Source organism: Cottoperca gobio, chromosome 24 (genome assembly GCF_900634415.1).
Source record: "Cottoperca gobio chromosome 24, fCotGob3.1, whole genome shotgun sequence".
NCBI lineage: Eukaryota > Metazoa > Chordata > Actinopteri > Perciformes > Bovichtidae > Cottoperca > Cottoperca gobio.
Genome location: NC_041378.1, coordinates 10,591,661 through 10,610,349, shown reverse-complemented (window position 1 = coordinate 10,610,349; position 18,689 = coordinate 10,591,661). Strand labels below are relative to the sequence as shown.

The following is an 18,689-nucleotide window of genomic DNA, read 5'->3' as shown; positions in this document are numbered from 1 at the left end:
CAGTAAGTGTCTCTCTAGTCTGACCGCAGTTATTAGCTAGCTACATGCTCGGTGTATTAACTGCATATTGATTAAGTATAAATAAATACTTCTTGGGTTGAATACTCCACTCAATGCATGGTAACAGAAGTTCCACCAGATGGCACTGTTTATTTCCCCATGATCCTGTAAACCTTAATCTGTATGTCAAATACAGCATCACTGGGTCATCCTTTAATCATTTAATCATAGAATTATCATTTGAAACATTCTGCTGGAGACACTTATATACAGATGTGCATCATTAATTTAAGTTAAAATAAGTGAAGTATTTGAAGTAGTTTGAACTTTTCTTGTTTGTCTTTCCTACACTGATACTTTGAGAGCTACATCACATGACATATGACTAAATCAGTAAGTATGCAAAGCAACTGAAGTGTAACAAAAACATTAAACCACCGCCCCATTCTCAGGAACTTAACATTTACTTAGCCATCATAGGAGTGCAGGAATATTATCCAACACATTTTCAACTGTATAATTGGCTATGTGCCATATAGGTGTAATTAAGTCATATCGCATATGTGCTTCCAGGAAAGGCTTGTTGAGGGGAGTGGACTTACTGCTCATGACCTTCAACCCCATATATCTGTCATGATGCAAATTAGACAAATGGCTACACTTACACACTCAGCAGACAGTCGATTGTTGCCTTAACTTGTAATTTAACCTACTCATTACATTAATAAGTCTCCCCTTTCCATTTCTAGATTCCTGCCACTTTCAATAAATGACAATATTTTACATTAAGGTATTTAATTGTACAGCCACTGCGGACAAGAAACACCTCCACATTTGCTCTCTAATCTAAAACAACACTTCACAGAGTCCTGAGGATCTATTGCAAAACTTAATCCTCCCTCATATTTAGTAACAGTAGATGTGAAGAAATGTTTTTCCAACTAATACTTGGCGTTGGTTGTGTGTGAAGTTGTGAAAGAGAGAAATGAGGGTGTGTGTCTATGGATGGCCTTGTGTATGTGTGCAGGCAACGTAATATATGTGTATTCATTTTGTGTTTATTCTCTTGTGCATATAACCATAGGTGCAGGTGTGTATTTCAAGAAGGTTATTGTTGTGTTATACGCACAACTATACACTCCATGTACACCCCTTCATCTATTAAACTTCAAACCATAGAATGTAGTTAAGTACATTTACTCAAGCATAGTATACTTAAGTACAATCTTTTACAAACTTTAATCATTTACTATTTATGCTACTTAACTTACATACTTCTACTACTAAAGGATCGGAATACGTCTTCCACCAATGGCTAATTCAAATCAAAAGAAACGTATTGATTATGTGTTTTTTATTTGGATGAACCAACATTATGCAAGTTTGACCTTTAGACTATCAATAGGTGTGTCTGCTGATTGTGTTGCCAGTATTTTCTGCTGGGTGAGTAATTAAGAAAACACAAAGTTTGTTTGACTTTCATTGTGTTATTGAATGTTAAAAATGGTGCAACTTTATTCTAATATGGTAACAGGGCTATAATAAATATGTGACTTTGAGTTTTTGACATGGTAAAAGCAAGTCTCCAACATATAGGCAATCCATAGTTATCTTGGTTACTGAGTCATTACATGACACATGACACATACATTCACACATTGCTTTGGTAAACTTAACTGAGGATCAAATGACGGTGGTTTAAAAACAAGTCAACCATTGGATTCTATAGGCCATGTCTGAAAATCTAAATACATTTCAAGCAGGTCAAGCACAAACAGTGTGTTACTGGCACATTAGGCTACATTCTGTCATTTGTGAAGCAGCAGGGCAGGTGTGACAGCTCAGTCCTGCAGCATTCGTAGAAATAGGACATGGGAACCGAGCAAAAAAACAGCAGGTGGCCTCCCCGTTTGTTTTCACATGCAGTATGAGAGAAAGAACATTATTGATGCAGGTGTATTTTATTGCTGGTTCCTAAATTTCCCTCGGGATGAATAAAGTATCTATCTATCTATCTATCTATCTATCTATCTATCTATCTATCTATCTATCTATCTATCTATCTATCTATCTATCTATCTATCTATCTATCTATCTATCTATCTATCTATCTATCTATCTATCTATCTATCTATCTATCTTATAGTGCTGAATACAGCAACAACACACTTACACACAATAAATTCTACTGGCAGCTGGAAGATATACAAAACAGTTCATAAAAGATAAGTAAGTTGATTAATAACTCTTTATACTTTACCACAACAGAGACATGTTAGCCTACTACACGAACACACTGTTTCATTATAAAAACATTTAGCAATAGGCACTACAGACCAATTGGACCAATAGGATTCCATGTAAGGCGTTCTGATGTCCGTTTGACGTTTCCTATTGGTGGTATGGCCAGACATGGGCGGGGCTAAACGAGTGCTTTGCCAAAACCAGTTGCGTGCGTGCGCTGGCAAGAGAGTAAGAAGAGTTGGGAGCCGGGGAAAAGTCAGAAACCCTGGAGAAAAAAGCGAATGGACCGATAAACACGAACGTAAACTGAAAACAGAGACCCTGCCGAGGCGTCAGGTAGGGAACTGTCACTGCATTTAGCTGTACGTATGTACTGAACTTCGAAACCCTTATAAATTGCACGTAAATAGGGGACAAGCCCATACTTGAAGTCAATGTGTTATAGAGAGCTGCTAACTTTGGTGTTTGCTATAAAGACATTATGTCTTCCCTGGTGGTCTTTGGTTTCTGGCCTCCACACAATGACCTTACAACTTTTTATCTCAAGTCAATATAAATTATGACAACCATAGGATGCTATTGCAAGTGAAGGAAAGGGCACTTTGTGTGACAACTGGGGAAAAGTCTCCCAAACCTTTTCCATTATGCCAAAGATGGGCAACAAAATAACAAACCATAAGAGAGGTTAAAGGTCGAAGCTTACCATAAACTTAACAGGATCAGTGATAAACACCACACAACTACAGTCTTACAAAATGCATCCAAATTCACTTAACATCTCTGTTTCACTGAGTCAGCCGCAACTCTGCCTTGTGAGTTTGCGGAGTTTCAATTGTAGATGAAAAAGGGGAACTGGCCTGTTTGATCATTACATTTCATGCACCAGGATTGGTTGAATTTGTATTTTGCCTGATGGGTATGATAGTTAATCGTATTGTAGTGTATAACGTATACTTTAGCTTCTAAAGCCAGTGTTTAGAAATTATTAGGCCCCATTATCTAAATCAAATGTGAGCAACATCTCTCATGATGTTCCTATATTCAGAGCCATAGGACATGCACACTGCACAGGGATGAATTAAAACATCTTCTGTTCCATCCGTGGGTAGGGCTGGGTGTCTGGGTATAACATTGTTTACTTGTTTTGATCAGATAGTTATTGATTCAAACCAAAGTTTTGCAGATTTTTAGACACTTTCTTTAGACAATGTTCTTGTATATGTGCTTGAGTAATTACCATAGTAGTTATTTAAATATATTTCAACATCAGGTGTGTCTTTGTGCAAAATGAGTTGGGTCTTTTGGATGTTTTCATGTTTATTTTGCAGAATTGATGTTTCTTTGTTCGATGGTTTGTCTCTGTTCTACCTAGGCCGACTGTTAGGTAGTTGATGATGGACCCCAACAGTGAGACCAAGAAGATGACCTCTTACCTTCCAGGCAACCCTTCCTCTGAGACCCAGAAACTGCCCCCCTCCAGAAGCCCAGGTACACACACAAACGGCAGTAAAAAAAATGTAATCAGATAAATGAGAATGTTTTTTATTTTATGTGAATACAGGTCTATGAGTGTCAGTGTTTTGTTTAGAGCATAGATTTGACTTAGTTTACATTTTTAGTGAGGGCGGACATAATTCAGGATACAAATGGGCTCCTCCTTACAGCTTGCACTCCCAAGCCTCCGCCACTGAGCCTTCACACTTAACATTTAAGTCTAATCACCGGAAATCACTATTTGGTAAATGCTAACCTGGTGCCTTTTTTAAGAAGCAGTTTAATTGAGTTATCGCCCCCTGCAAGTCTGGAACTTGGACCGATGTAAAAGGAACAAGAACATGAGAACCTCTTCACATCGACTGTTTAAACACTGATTAACGATAATGCCAAAAGGTGACTTTTATTGTGCCAGTGTACCAATTCACTCTAACCTTGGTGGCGTTATTCCAAAACATGTCACATGCACTCACCACAAACTACCTGCCCATGAATCTTGATTTCATTCAATAAATAACTTTTCAACTTTACTTTTGCTACTACCTGGAGAGCTGCATAAGTTAAAAATGTTGCATAACAAGTTTATTAGCAGGGTACTATTATATATATATATATATATATATATATATATATATATATATATATATATATATATCTACATCTATATAAATCTTATTTTCAATGGCACAGGAGGCAACCTGAAATAGAAATGTAACTACAAGCTGATTAGACTTACAAGACTCTTTCCAGGAGAGTGCAGTCCAACATATTACAACTAATTATAATATAAATACGAAATATTGTAATCCCATTATTACATTAATGTCAGTTATGGAACATATTTGAGCGAGGGTCTGCAGTGCAACAATCAAAGCATATGACTTTATAGGACCCTGCAGTTTGCAGCTGTGCCTCTGTTCTTGCATGTTGCACCATGAAAATTAAATTAGATTAAAAAGAAAAAAGTCTCGCTAGCATGATTATTAGGACAATTAAATAGTTTGACATTGAAGTCTGCAGCCTATTATACAAACAGACTTTGCAGGTTTAAACAACAATAATAATTTCAACAATGTCAACAACTTCAGCGATATAGCAAAACTAACAATAACAGGGATCAATAATGATGGAATTTTATGACAGCTCATAAGATTATAAAAGAGGTCATGCATACTACAATGGTTTTTAAATATATATATGAGAATTGTATATGCCTACATGCTAAGCTCATCAGCTTTCTTTTCTATCTCTCTAATAATAACGAATGTGTGTTAGCTCACAGTGATAGAGACAACATACACACACACATACACACACACACACACACACACACACACGCACACGCACACACACACACACACACACACACACACAATGACTTATGAGACTGCTTCAGCATTCTTCTTGTGAACTTCCAACCTCTAACTCCACACAGTCAGCACTTTTCAAGGCGTCTTCATGGTTGGGGGAAACCAACAGGGAGAAAAGCTGTGACTCTGCCAAAAGTTATAGCATACAGTTCCTTCTAGGTTTGTTAGGTCGTGATTTATTGATTTATTCTATGCTACGACATGGTATGGAAACATTAACACATATTATATTTTGTATTTATAACCTACTGCTGCGCGACAACCTTGCTTTTGATTTCTGCAACTTCACATGAGACAATCTGCTACTTTCAAACTTTACTATCTGTAAACAAGAACAGAACCTAATCATCTCCCTCATGATTACCTTGCTGCTAAAAAGAGACAAATGTCTAACTTGGATGGAATGACACTCAACAAGCTCACCAGGTTGTAAAGATACACAAGCCACAACTTTGTTTGTGTGAGAAAACTTTACATTTTGAAGGTATACCTTTAATCAGATCACAGATTTACAAACTACAAGGCAAACAAAGTGAACATTCTTAGTGTGTGGTGTGTCAGTATCTGTCTTTGGGCCAATATTAATGTCCAACCTAACCCTTTAACTCTGACAAACTTTAACCGACATCATCTGTGTGTCATTGCATGTGTACACATTCTGAATATAATAATTGCCTATATATTATTACTAAAAGCATATTAACACAAAAGGGCTTTTACAATATCAGATTTTCACTACACGAGTATTGTAACCGAAAGAATGAAAGATAACAATATTATTGTGATACCTATAGAAAACTGGAAGAAAGAAATTGTGCTTTTTAGTCAAATTCATCTGTGTTTATTCAGCGTTTTGCCGCTTTATTGGCAAATTAATTGCTCTCAAAATACGAGTGTAGGGAGGTGGAGAGAGAGTCCGAAACCATAACGGTAATTACACTAATGGAGAGAAGAAAAAAAGGCAAGCAGATGAACTGATAAATAAAAATGATACATGATATTACCGGTATATCGCGACAACCCCGATAACACAGTCATGTCTTTATAAAACAAAAGACAGTTTCTTTGAACCTACCAACGTGTTCGTGTCTCTGAGACCTCGAGGATGGACTTTGAGACATTGTCGGGTACCTGTTGTCTTATATTCTCTGACTCTCTCTCTGTTTCGCTGTCACTCTCTCCAGGCTGCAGCTGGCTGGTGGTGGTCGCGGCTCTAGCGGCCTCTCTGAGCGGCCTGATGCTGGGCTATGAAATGGGCCTGACCTCTGGAGTTCTGCTGCAGCTGCGGGGCCTCCTCTCCCTCTCCTGCCGGGAACAGGAACTGCTGGTCAGCTCCCACCTGCTCGGCTCTCTCTTCATCTGCCTGGTCGGAGGTCCTATTCTGGATCGCTACGGCCGCCGCTGCTCTTTGCTCCTGAGCGCCGCCTTGGTGATCGGAGGGAGCGTCGTGCTCATCGCTCTCAACTCATTTATTGCACTCACCCTGGGCCGGGTGATAGTTGGCATGGGAACAGCGCTGTCGGGGACAGGAGCGTGCCTGTACATTGCTGAGATCTCCCCGAGGAAGAGGAGGGGTCTGCTGGTGACGCTGTACGAGCTGATGTTGGTCGTGGGTGTAATGCTGGGATTCAGCTGTAGTTACGCTTTTGCTACTCTGCCCCATGGCTGGGCGTATACATTTGGACTCGTAATCCCCCCAGCGCTGTTGCAGATCAGTGTACTCCTGTTCCTCCCACCCAGTCCACGCTTCCTGGTTACCCGTGGTAAAGTGGAGCAGGCCAGGACGGTGCTGGCCAGAATGAGAGGTGGGGTTCAGGAGCAAGTGGAAAAGGAGCTCAGAGACATCCAGGCAGGACTTAAAGAGGAGTCAGAGCACAGCTTCTGGGAGCTGTTCAGTAGCAAGGCCAACTTGCGTTCACGGCTGCTAACAGGTGTCGCCTTAGTCTTCCTTCAGCAGGCTACTGGTCAGCCCAACATCCTCTCCTACGCTTCACCACTCCTCCGCAGTGTAGGCTTCGACAGCGACGCCGCTGCAACCTTGGCCTCCACAGGGTTCGGAGTGGTCAAAGTAGTCGCCACCATCCCAGCCGTGTTGCTGGTCGACCGCGTGGGACCCAAGAGCTTTTTGTGTGTGGGTGCCGTCGCAATGGGAATGTCGCTCATTGCACTTGGTACATTGACACTGCAAAGCCACACTCACCTCACCAGCCTGTGTAAAAGTCACACGATACCAAACCACACACATACGCGGTGGGATTTAAACGGAACCTCTCTAGACTTGAACAACAGTGACATTTTTTCTACTGCCCTCCCCAGCCAATGGAACAGTGAGGAGGCACAGCAGACTTACAGAGAGGGTGATGGGCAGTCAGGAGGAGGAAGGACTTCTGTAGAAGTGTCCCCTTTACTGAAGTGGGCGTCATTGATCAGCTTGCTGGTGTATGTAGCAGCCTTCTCCATTAGCCTCGGGCCAAGTAAGCACCAGTTTTATTCATCCACTCCCTCTGCACACACACACACCCCAACATTTACCTTTTACGCTTTAGCATTTTGCCAAATTTGAATGACTAGTTTTTGACAAAGAGAGGAGTGCCAAGGAGTGCACTGTACCTGCAATATAAAACAGCAGCTGTGATCAATACTGGTTTAAATGTGAAGAGAATGGCGGCAGCTTATAACACGTTGTACTGTACAAAGTACAACAATGGTTATCATGCAACAACTATGTCCAGTTCCCCAGATAAAGAAATGTGGACCCTGACTTAAAAGCCTGCAACTCCCCACACAAAATGGTCAAATATTATTATATGTTATTTGTATTTATGCATTATGAACCATGGCCCCTTATGTTTTTGTGTCTTTCTTTTCTTTCCAGTGGTGTATGTGGTTATCAGTGAGATCTTTCCAATGGGAGTCAGAGGCAGAGCTGTGTCAGTGGTGTCGGCTGTAAACTGGGCTACTAACCTGCTCATCTCCATGACCTTCCTCACATTTACAGGTGTGTGTGTGTGTGTGTGTGTGTGTGTGTGTGTGTGTGTGTGTGTGTGTGTTATTGGTTAAAATGTATTATTATAGGTTCAAGTTAACTGTAGGAAAGCTCAAACTTTACTGACGTTGGCTATGCAACAGGGCAAGTGTTCACGAGTGGATTCGTCTCTGAAAAACAAACATTTTAACCATGACACAGTTTTGTTGCCCAGGACATGCAAAGAAAGGTGAACGTGTGTAACGTCAAACATAGATTTCATGCTAAACACGTTTCACTTGTTTACTTCCTTAAAAAAAGAGATGTGTCTCACCTTGTTCCTACTACTGTAGGTCACACGGCCACATCTGTTGTGGAGTCCTAATATTGTAGGATTAGCAAAACAGGAAGACAACTAAATCTATTTCTCACTATTCAAATGTGGTATCTTTCATATGCACAGTTTTTTAGGGATTAGCAGCAATTGCAAGTCAAGGCATAGCCTGATGGTCCTGTTTGTCAAGTACATCTAAAACTATCACAACAAGTTATATTGTATTACCTTAAAACAACTATCATAGTGGCAACACCTTGGCTCAACATGATCGAGCCAACATTGCACAATAGCGAGGAGGATAGTACATAGCAAGTAAAACATGTATGGATGCTACCTGAGATTATGTGCAGACATTTGAGGACATGTATCTGTTTTGCTGTTGTTTTTCTAGAAAAGATTGGTCTTCCCAATGTGATGTTTCTCTACGCTGCCATGAGCTTTGTTCTACTGGTGTTCATCATCCTCTGTGTCCATGAGACCAAAGGTTGCACGCTGGAGGAGATATCAAAAGAACTGGCTAAGAAGTAAGTGGCAGCTTCTACATGAGCTTAATATTATAAATGTATCGAGTGAACTAGTTTGGGAAATGGATTGCTTTATCTTCCGTCTCTGCTTTACCAGGAAGCATTTTGAGGCGAGACTCTGCAGGCAGGTTCAGCCTCAGGAGAGCCTGATCAGCAGCAGCAGCAACACGTCCACAGGGATTCCAGGAAACATCTGACTTTAAAAAAAAAAAAACTGAGCACAACTGTACACCTCACCTGAAGGAGACTCGAGAGCAATCAAGAAGGACACTATATTAGCACTGTTAAGAGCTTTGGGTACAACTCGCACATCTCACACACATTGCTGCAGTTCCAGCTGATTCCGATAATGATGCCTCTGCCGTAAAGGTCCTTCCTGCTACATGCTGTGTAATGGAAATTGCAAATATGCAGGAAATAATTAAATAATGGGAGAAGTATTTGTGAATTTGCTCAAACAAGGACATCTCAGGTAACACAATGGGGATTGGATATGTGATTATATAAAATATATATTATTTATTTAATTCCTGAGCTATTCTATTAAATACAGCTCGAATAATGCAGAAATTAACACTCCAGTAGTAGCCAGTAGAACGGATGAAGCCCATTGGATGAGTGCTCATACTGTACTACAGTTTTGTGATGAACATTTACAACATATTGCATCGTTTGGACTATCATAGCAAAACCAAATATGTACTAATCACTTCAATTGTCTGTGTATGCAACAGTTTTGGATTGCAAATGTATTCCTTCTAACATGACATTATTTATATGCTGCTCCCCGTCATATGTAATGTAATAACCCACTGTAATCCACATGGTGACAGAAATATGGATGAAGGCCACAGTAGTCTTACAGTAGGAAGATTTTACTTTACATGTTATGGGAACAAGCAATGAACGCCTGGCTGCTGAATCCTCAAAGACAAGCAGTCAGGCAAAGAAATACTAAACTGCTCAGGTCTAGTAGTGATATTGGGTAGGCAATATAACGATGAGTACTGTTGTATTGTAAGAAGAAGTGTGAAAAGTGACAAAATAGTTGCTTTCTTTTTACTTGTCAGTGATGCCAAAATGATTCTTACTGTAGGGGATGTTTTACTACAACAACGAATGACTTGCGTGGACCTTTTCACAATTTAAAATCTGTACTTTGATACCTCTCCTTATCTTTTTCTGGTGTTGGAATAATGTAATGATGTATTTGTAGACTGGCACCCCATGAAAGTGCTGGACTCCACCTGTAATCAGGACATGCGTACACTAAAGAGGGGAAATGATGAGTAAAACAAAGTGAACAGTAGTTTTATCATGAACCTTTATTTTTATACAAAATACAAAATTCTGAACAAGTGTCACAAATTTTCAGTCGACACTAGTTCAAAAAGTCCATCCCACATACTTAAGACAACATGTCAAAGATTTGATCGACATCTTTTCCATCAGATGCCTTTACTATATACATACATCTATGTTGCCTGTCATTAGGTTTTCCCATTTAAAAACACTTTTTCTTGTTTAGGAGAATGATATTCGATGAAGGGTTTGTTTTATTCGTAAGCACGGCCTCCGTGAACACTGTGAATGGTCTTATGTTACTTCAAAAAGCGTTGTATGACTTAATTGAATGGCTGCTTTTGTAATTATGAGTTATTTACCAAATTACACTGCGTTTTCTCACTGAGTTTCTGTTACTTTTGTCCTGCATCTTTACAGCAGTTTCCAAGACCCATTCTGGTGATAAACATTTTTTTCTAGCGTTCACTAAAAATGTAATTTTGACTGCCTTGGCTCGTCTCAGCAGCAGCAGCGGCAGCGGCAGCAGCAGCAGCCTGGGACTAACCAGCAGCTGTGTCAAGTGAAAACGAGTGAGGTGAGGGGGTCATTGGCTCAACAACGCACCACCTGAAAAATAAAATATACCTGAACCCTTTAAAAGTTTTCATTACATTCCGAAAACATTTAGGACATCAATCCAGACTAGAATAAACAAATTTAATATTTGCCTTGTGTTTAAAACCATTATTAGGAAATGACATCACAATGCGTGTGCATTCTGATCTAATGCCACAGTTAAGAACGAAGTACAGATTTATAGGAAACTGACAAACCAATAATTAAAATCAGAGATTAATGCTTATTGTGAGCAGATATGTGCATCTGCAGAAGGACCTGCTCTTACTTTGTGTCCAGACTTGACACCTATTTTTCTAATCGGGCAAAAATCTGGGTAATACAGTCAATGGCTTGTATTTGCATCAACACGTCTACAATCGAGGCATGGACGGAGATTCTTCTAGAGAAAGTGGCAAATGGGACGACTTCTTGTACACAGGGTTAAAGGTGAGGCTTCTCAGTGTTATCATAAGGACTCTTCGCAATGGTCACAACTGTTAAGCATTAAAATGGTTAGACTGTTAAAAACGGGTCTTTCTGTGTCCATGCAAAAACACCCAGGGCAAATTAAGAGCGAGAGGAAACAACGTTCTCCCCCTTCAGTGCCTGGCAGGTTGAAGAATATGATGTTTGAAAGACGAACTCGTAAGTTTAGGCTGTTAAAAGTCACAAGAGCCGAACAATTCACAACAACGGAGACATTTTGTGAGAGGGAAGGGATTGTTGAGAATTTGTTTAAATCCTGGTGACATCCAGTCTGTTGCTTGTGTTAGAAGTTTGTGGCTGTTGCTGCGTAGCGATAAAATCAAGCGAATAAATCCCAAGGACAAGGTGCTTCTTCACTTGTAACAAATCAGACGCGTCTTCTCTTGTGTCCCTCCGCCTTTGACTTTCTTCTTTTATTTGCAGAGGGGTTTGCTACACTCGAACAGTAGTGGGTAGACCTCCTCAACGGCTGTGGCCACATTCTGCACATTTGGTCCTGAACGGGGGGGGGGGGGTATTGGGAGGAAGGGGGGGGGGGGGGTGTTGTGAGAGCATAAGATTAAGTACAATTACAATAACAATAACAGAAAAAGCAACAAACAACACATTTAAATACCGTCACAACAATTGTTTGGGTCAACGCAGCCTAATGCGTGACATACAAACGGCATATTTCACTCAGAGGGAAATTCCTTAAGGAATTGGGTTATACAAAACCTCTTTTCTGGTTGTGAGACTATAAAAGTGCATTAACACAATGTGACCTCAATCCCTTAAGCTGCTGCGCCCTCTAGCTGTATTATAATGAGGGTGAGAGAAGTTATAGTACGATAACGCAGCACTATAGCATGTAAAATTAACTACTTGTGTTATTTCTTTTCAATACCGTAGATAAGCAAATGTTCACTGTTTGATGAAGTGTAAAACTTTACTATACTGTTACAACCCTAGTGTCTGTGTGTGTGCATGTAGGTGCGAGAGGTACCTGTAACTGTGATGCTGCCAGTAGAGAACACCTGTATAGTAGCTTTAATATGTTTGATCCTGTAAGTGGCAGCAGGATGGAGCTCTGGTTCATAACTGACAAACACAAACAAACACATGGTTAAGTGTTGAAAAACAAGCTTTCCAAAATATTTAGATGAGCTCGGGTCACTAACGCTTTTCTGGACTGGAAAACAAATCAAAAATGAAAACAGTTTACGACAGTAAAATGTAACGAATATTTTGTATACAATTTTCTACATGTACAGCTTTGAGACTGTTTTAAAAGATGCCATATGCTTCATATGTTGTCATATGCACAAGTGCATCAGAGGCCGTCAACACCAACATCTTATGTCTGCTTGTGGTGCCAAATGTATACTGAAGCGCTGACCGGAGATCTCACCACTAGAGGTCATCCTGCCCTTCCAAATATTGAATCACTAAAAGTAAACACATTTTTAAGCAGGGCCATTTACTTCATAATACATGTATTAAGATGTCTCAGGCAACACTGAATCAAAAATAAATAATATGACAATAATAGGTCATTAAGACAGAGTGTGTTTTACTTACGAGATCATCATTTAGAACTCAAAACTAACAAACCAAATTGAGCATAATAAAACTTAAAGAGATTTTGAACTGGCATCTGAGGGGTCAGGTCTGTTAGAGGAGAAAACATCTGTACAATGAATCATTTCTAAATACCGCTGAGACAGATGTGGAGACTAATAGTGGATCATAGTGATCGTTTTAAATCATTGTGATGATGGTGGTTGTGACTGTATTACCTGGCAATGGGCCGGTTTTTCTTCGTGAAGTCTATAAGGTGGATCGCAAACGGCATGGAGCACACTGCCAGGACATTCACAACTTTGAACGCTGAAAACCTCACCTGAACAGACAACATGCAGAGACACACATAGGAATGTATTTATGCGTACATACTTACATTTTCACGAGAACTCGTCTGTAAATCTTGGCCTTATGGCCTTAGTGTGGGTAAGTATACCTATAAGTGAGACTCATGTGTGCTCACTCCAGTTATTGCAGAAATATAAGCAAATGTAAACCGCAGATAGCAGCTGACCTGCTGATCTGTTCAGGTGACAGGTGACCTGGAAATGTAGTTATTTAAACAGCTTGTGTTTATGAAAGAACTGCTTTAAGGCTGGAGGTTCCTTCTTGGAACAAATTGACTTAATCTAAGACAATAAGACCAGGATTGTAAAGATAATCTACTGAGACACCATATACTTTCTTATAACCATTTTTAACATAGATTTGAAACATAGTCAATTGTGATAAACATTCCTGACTTTTCTTTCTGTCTAAATTAATACTTCAATTCATCTTTCTCCCCAAAATGACTTATTACTATTAAGAACATAAACTGTAAATGACAATTCCAGTTTGATATTGTATTTCCATGCACTACTTGAACCTTAACTACACAATCTGAAATGCAAACCTTCAACAGATATTACAATACACCCTGTAACTGCATAAATATGAATGTTTTTCAAAAATAAAAAAGTGCCATCTGTTATGATGCTGTTACCAAACAGTTATACTCACCCTGAAGCCCAGCTTCTGCAGAACACGTGATAACCTGCGAGCTCCCACCTTTGCGTCATCCTCACTGAACAAAAGAGGAGAGCGAAGAGTGGAAGCCAGAATAACCGTGGTATACATATTGTATATGGTTTGGCATGCACAAGAGATGTAACACATACACAGAAACAGGGCACCAACAACCAAAGTTATCCTCCCTGTGCTGGTTTGTGGAGGCTGATATGCCATCAATGATAATCCCTAACTCTAATGTCAGCGTTATATCTGTGACAGGCGAGACAAATGGTAATGCCTCTACATTATTGGCAGTGGATGGAGGATCTTGCTCAAACATTCATCTGAAGCCAACATTACTGCACCAACATTAAGGAGGCAAGAAATCAACAGCCAACATTTCTCTCACCAGACAAAATTAATGGGCCTTTGGGAACAGCAACCCCATTTGTTATGTGCAGTTGCAGATTTTATTTACTGACCTCTCGTGAGTTAATGGTTTGTGTGAGTGTTTCATGTGCCGAGTGTCTACCTTGTTGCTCCAGTGCAGATGATTTTCCCTGAGGACCAGATTGAGGCCGTTATCTTGGGTTTACGAAGCTTCATCAGGACTTTCTGAAAAATAAAATGTGATAAAAATTTGAATCCTATCAACACGTATCATAAAGGTGAGCTGTTTTTTATCTCTAAAAAGTAGAATCACCATCCCTCTTTGACATGAATTGACTTCCTTACCCCTACTTCCGGTTTATAGATGACATTGTTTCCCTCTAAGGCAATGGTGCGCAGGTTGAGGTGGCACCTAACCCTGAAGGTAGCCACCACATTGGTGATAATGATATCAAGTGCCTCATCATTGCTGGAATCCATGAGGAAGTGTGCGGTGCAGCAAGAGGACCACAGGGGCTTTCTCCTCACACATTTATCACCTAGGCCACCATCATCACCATGTCACTGACGGACAGGGAGACAAGATGAACTGGAAGGAAAGAAAGACCAAGGATTAGTATTTTGAGAGTCAGATATGATAAATGTCAGTTTATGACAAATAACCTTTTTATTTTTGATTAAACATGATGAGTCACACACATGCACAGAAACTAAGTAATGTCCCATATCCTTATTATCATTTTACAAAATGTTTTGTTTGATTTTTCATGAGTCGCAATAGCAAATGGTATAGCTTGCACATGTGTGACATGTGTAAATACTGTTCTTACATCTGAATAAAAACGTTATGAAGGGGTCTAACTTGTCACCTTAGTTGCAGCACCGATACATCTGATTCTCCAGCTATGTGGTTCCCTTCTACTTGAGATATAGGAGAGTGACTAAAAGCAGGAATCAAACAGGCATCTGCAAGACATTAGAGGAGTCATTTTAAACATTTCTGGAAATGATAATTTTTTAATGTACGTTACTTTGGCCATGTATTAACGTTAGCTTGTCCGCTAGTGTTAACCCCTGACGTGATACGTCATCTACTCTGTTGCTACTAAATTAACGTTACCAAGCAAGATACAGGGAAATGATATATTGGAGGATACACGGGATATATGATGCATACATCACTTCTATATGTGAACTCGTAAGGCATAGCTCGTCGAAGTTGTATCTAAAATGTGAGGTTTATTAGCGTTACAGCTGATGCATCGCTCACCCGAGTGTTGTATTGCATAGTAACGCAACTGATAAGCTTGTTTAGGGAACTGGTGCTAAGCTAGCTATTCTTGTAAGCCTACCAAATCGGCTGTCAACTATTAGTTACATACTAAATTAGCATTACTGCATTAACTAATGTGTTGTCTAGGTTAGAATTCCACTGAAATTAACGATTAAAAACAAAAAGTAACGACACAACACTACTGCCCAGCTACTGTTGTGATAGCTTACCCGTTAGCTAGCAACAAAGAAAGTACACAGGCAGTAATGAATGAAAAGTTGGTAGCTAGGCTAGCTAGCAGGCTAGCTGTCTAACGTTTCACTGAGGACGAGGTCGTTCCACTGTTCCCAGGTAATAATGGCAAACGTGTGCATCTGAAATGTATGCTTTAATTCTTTAGCTACCTCTTCAGCTAGCTCAGTGCTGTAACCCCGAGACATAAACAGTCCAGTCAACGGTGAAATTTGTGGACAGACTCCTTCCTCCGCAGAGTACTGACCAGCAAGCCACTTTCCTGTTTCAGCTTTCAAAATAAAATCTGGAGACCTAGAGAACTTCAAAATACCTACAACTTCCGGTTACAACCTTCAAAATACAACCATAAAACAAATATTATGATTTATAGTAACTTTAAATGCCAACAGCGTTTTACACTACAAGACGGATAGCTACATAGACTTATTTTTTATTATTACAAACCAGGAGTAGTATAACTTTGCCAACATAGAGATCCATATTTGGTACAAAATTAAGAATAGATGATCCACCTTTTAGCAGGTTCTATAAATACTGCATTTTTTATTATCATCACCCCGAAAATGTCAAAGTTGTCTGAGGTTATACCTGAAAAGATACAAGGGTTATCAATTTCTTAAAAAGGATAGAATGGAAAAGTTTAAAGTAAGCTGCATGCACAGATGCATTTTAGGCAAAAAAACATGCCTCCCTGCAGCAATATTATTTTGAAAAGTGAAGCGGATTTGCTTGCTATTAGGCTTTTCCAAATGTCCAAACTGTTTAGTAATTAAATGTCATATGTAATTGTATTGTAATTGTGTGAGCGTGTGTGAATGTTTATCACTACTGAGCTGATGTCCATTTAACTGCATTAAAGCCTATGGAAATGCTTTAATTATAGAGTTTAATTGAATGGAAAAGAAAAGGTTTACCCTAAATTGTCAAAAAGATCAAGAACATGATTAATACACATTGTACTTGAACAGCGACTACTAAGTTTAAAGTTGGTATCTTGCACCGCCATGTGGACAATGAGGGTTGTCTTGTTAGGAAAGACAAGTTACATCATTTTGACATAATTTAATGTATGAAAAGCTCAGGTTTTCTACACTATGTCATACAGAATGCACATATAACTTAATGTTATTGGTAAACCTTTTGATCAATAAACTTATAATTTGCAAGTATGGGTTAAAACACTCATTGGCTACTGTAGCCAAATTCTGTGTCCACAAATTTGCGTTTGTGATCATCTACGTCTGCCAATATTACACTTAACAGGCTTATGTTAACACCATATCCAGATAACAATGTGTAATTTATTTTCATTGTTTATGGTGTATTGACATTTAAGCTACGTGGATTAGAACATCTCCGAGGAAAATGAGCACATCTGGTCAGTAAATACTCCTCAGGGAATTCTGGACAGGCTTCAAAAGAGGAGAAGGAGTAAAGTTTGGAGGCAGTTGGGAATGTTTGTGTTATCAATGAGAGAGTTTACAGCCGCTCCCGTGGCTCATGAATGAATTTAGTGAATGGATGCTGTCCTGAGGTATCTGCGCACTGTCACATCTTGCAGTGACTGTGACCTTTAGGCAGACTGATCATGACAGATACACACTGATAAGAATTACATATAATCTTCATGAAATAAAGTTGCTCAAACTAAACACAGATTTAAATGTGAGTGTCTGAGCGTGCATGTGTGCACATTCATGTACTTGTTTGTGTGTGTTAATATCCATGACTTATTACTTGCTTATGCACTTTTGTGCATTGTTTCCTGTAACTCCGCTCTTCTGCTCCGACCACTGCAAACACTTCTCCCTCCTGGCCCGTGCCCAAACAAAACAGAAAAATAACTTCTTTATGATTCAGCCTTGTTATTATTGTTCGTCCTCCCTGGTTACCAAATTGTCTCTTCTCCCTCTCATTTAATCCTCCTGGGCTTCTCCCGGTGAAATATAGCCTTGTAATTCACTTCCATTTTGCACAAGCGCCTTGTTCAGATGTCCCAAGATGTTTACTATAAAGGTTTAGATTTAGAGCAGGTTAAGAAAGTCAGACCACAAGCATTGATGGTGTGCGTGTATTTGTGTGTGTTGTGACGCAGGGCGCAGGAGTATGTTTACAGTTTGTTGGGCTGCACAGCACTGGGGCAGTCTCTTCCCAGGGGAACAATGCTCTTATTCTCATTAGGTCATACGATGTACCATGTAAACACACAGATGTGAGCACTTACGTCTTAATAGATGCAGATATGTCGAAGAATAAATAGACTGTCCATCACTGTGACTACTTTGTGTGTGTGCGTGTGTGCGTGTGTGCGTGTGTGCTGTGTGTGTGTGTGTGTGCGTGTGTGCGTGTGTGCGTGTGTCAAAGAGAGAGTGACTGAGGGAAAGTGAGAGATAAATCTTTTCTTTCATGCTTCTGGGAAATATATTTTGTTTGTGTGCCTGTATGTGATTGCACATTTATATATGTGACTAACAATTGTTGATCTGACTTGTGGTTGATCGGCTATTGGCTAACTTAAGGGGGTAAAGGGTATGTAAGGGTAAAAAAAGTTTTACCCTTACATTTATACTTATCAAACATGACAGAAATAATTAATAACGTAAAATGTTTGCTTTTGGGTGGAACAATATTATCAACCTATCAAGGGTGAATGGAGGTTGCATATCCATACATCCCCAGGCCCCACGAGGTGTGTTTTCTTCTGAACATCTGGATGATCTGGACAGTTTGGTATTCTTATGACAAAAAGCCGACAAGGTCACAGAATGTTCTGTTAACACCATAAGAAAGAAAGAGCAAGAAACGTACTAAAAAAAAGTCACATTGTGTCTACACCTTTCCAAAAACATGATGCTATTTCTTTTAAAAACGTGCGCAGTACATGTAAGCAGTT

At 39.6% G+C, this 18,689-nt stretch overlaps 2 protein-coding genes across 2 annotated transcripts; one reads left to right on the top strand and one right to left on the bottom strand.

Moving 5' to 3' along the window:
- The first annotated feature begins 2,473 nt into the window (after positions 1-2,473).
- On the top strand, positions 2,474-10,839 carry slc2a12 (solute carrier family 2 member 12). Its single transcript, XM_029425551.1, has 6 exons — positions 2,474-2,580; positions 3,617-3,732; positions 6,293-7,582; positions 7,984-8,106; positions 8,802-8,934; positions 9,032-10,839. Exons 2-6 carry the CDS (start codon positions 3,636-3,638, stop codon positions 9,129-9,131), a joined length of 1,743 nt encoding a protein of 580 aa, XP_029281411.1. The 5' UTR covers positions 2,474-2,580; positions 3,617-3,635; the 3' UTR covers positions 9,132-10,839.
- On the bottom strand, positions 10,241-16,058 carry tbpl1 (TBP-like 1). Its single transcript, XM_029425552.1, has 8 exons — positions 15,946-16,058; positions 15,138-15,234; positions 14,614-14,857; positions 14,411-14,493; positions 13,888-13,951; positions 13,101-13,204; positions 12,308-12,402; positions 10,241-11,818 (listed from the first exon to the last, which is right to left on the bottom strand). Exons 3-8 carry the CDS (start codon positions 14,746-14,748, stop codon positions 11,736-11,738), a joined length of 564 nt encoding a protein of 187 aa, XP_029281412.1. The 5' UTR covers positions 14,749-14,857; positions 15,138-15,234; positions 15,946-16,058; the 3' UTR covers positions 10,241-11,735.
- Positions 16,059-18,689: the final 2,631 nt, after the last annotated feature.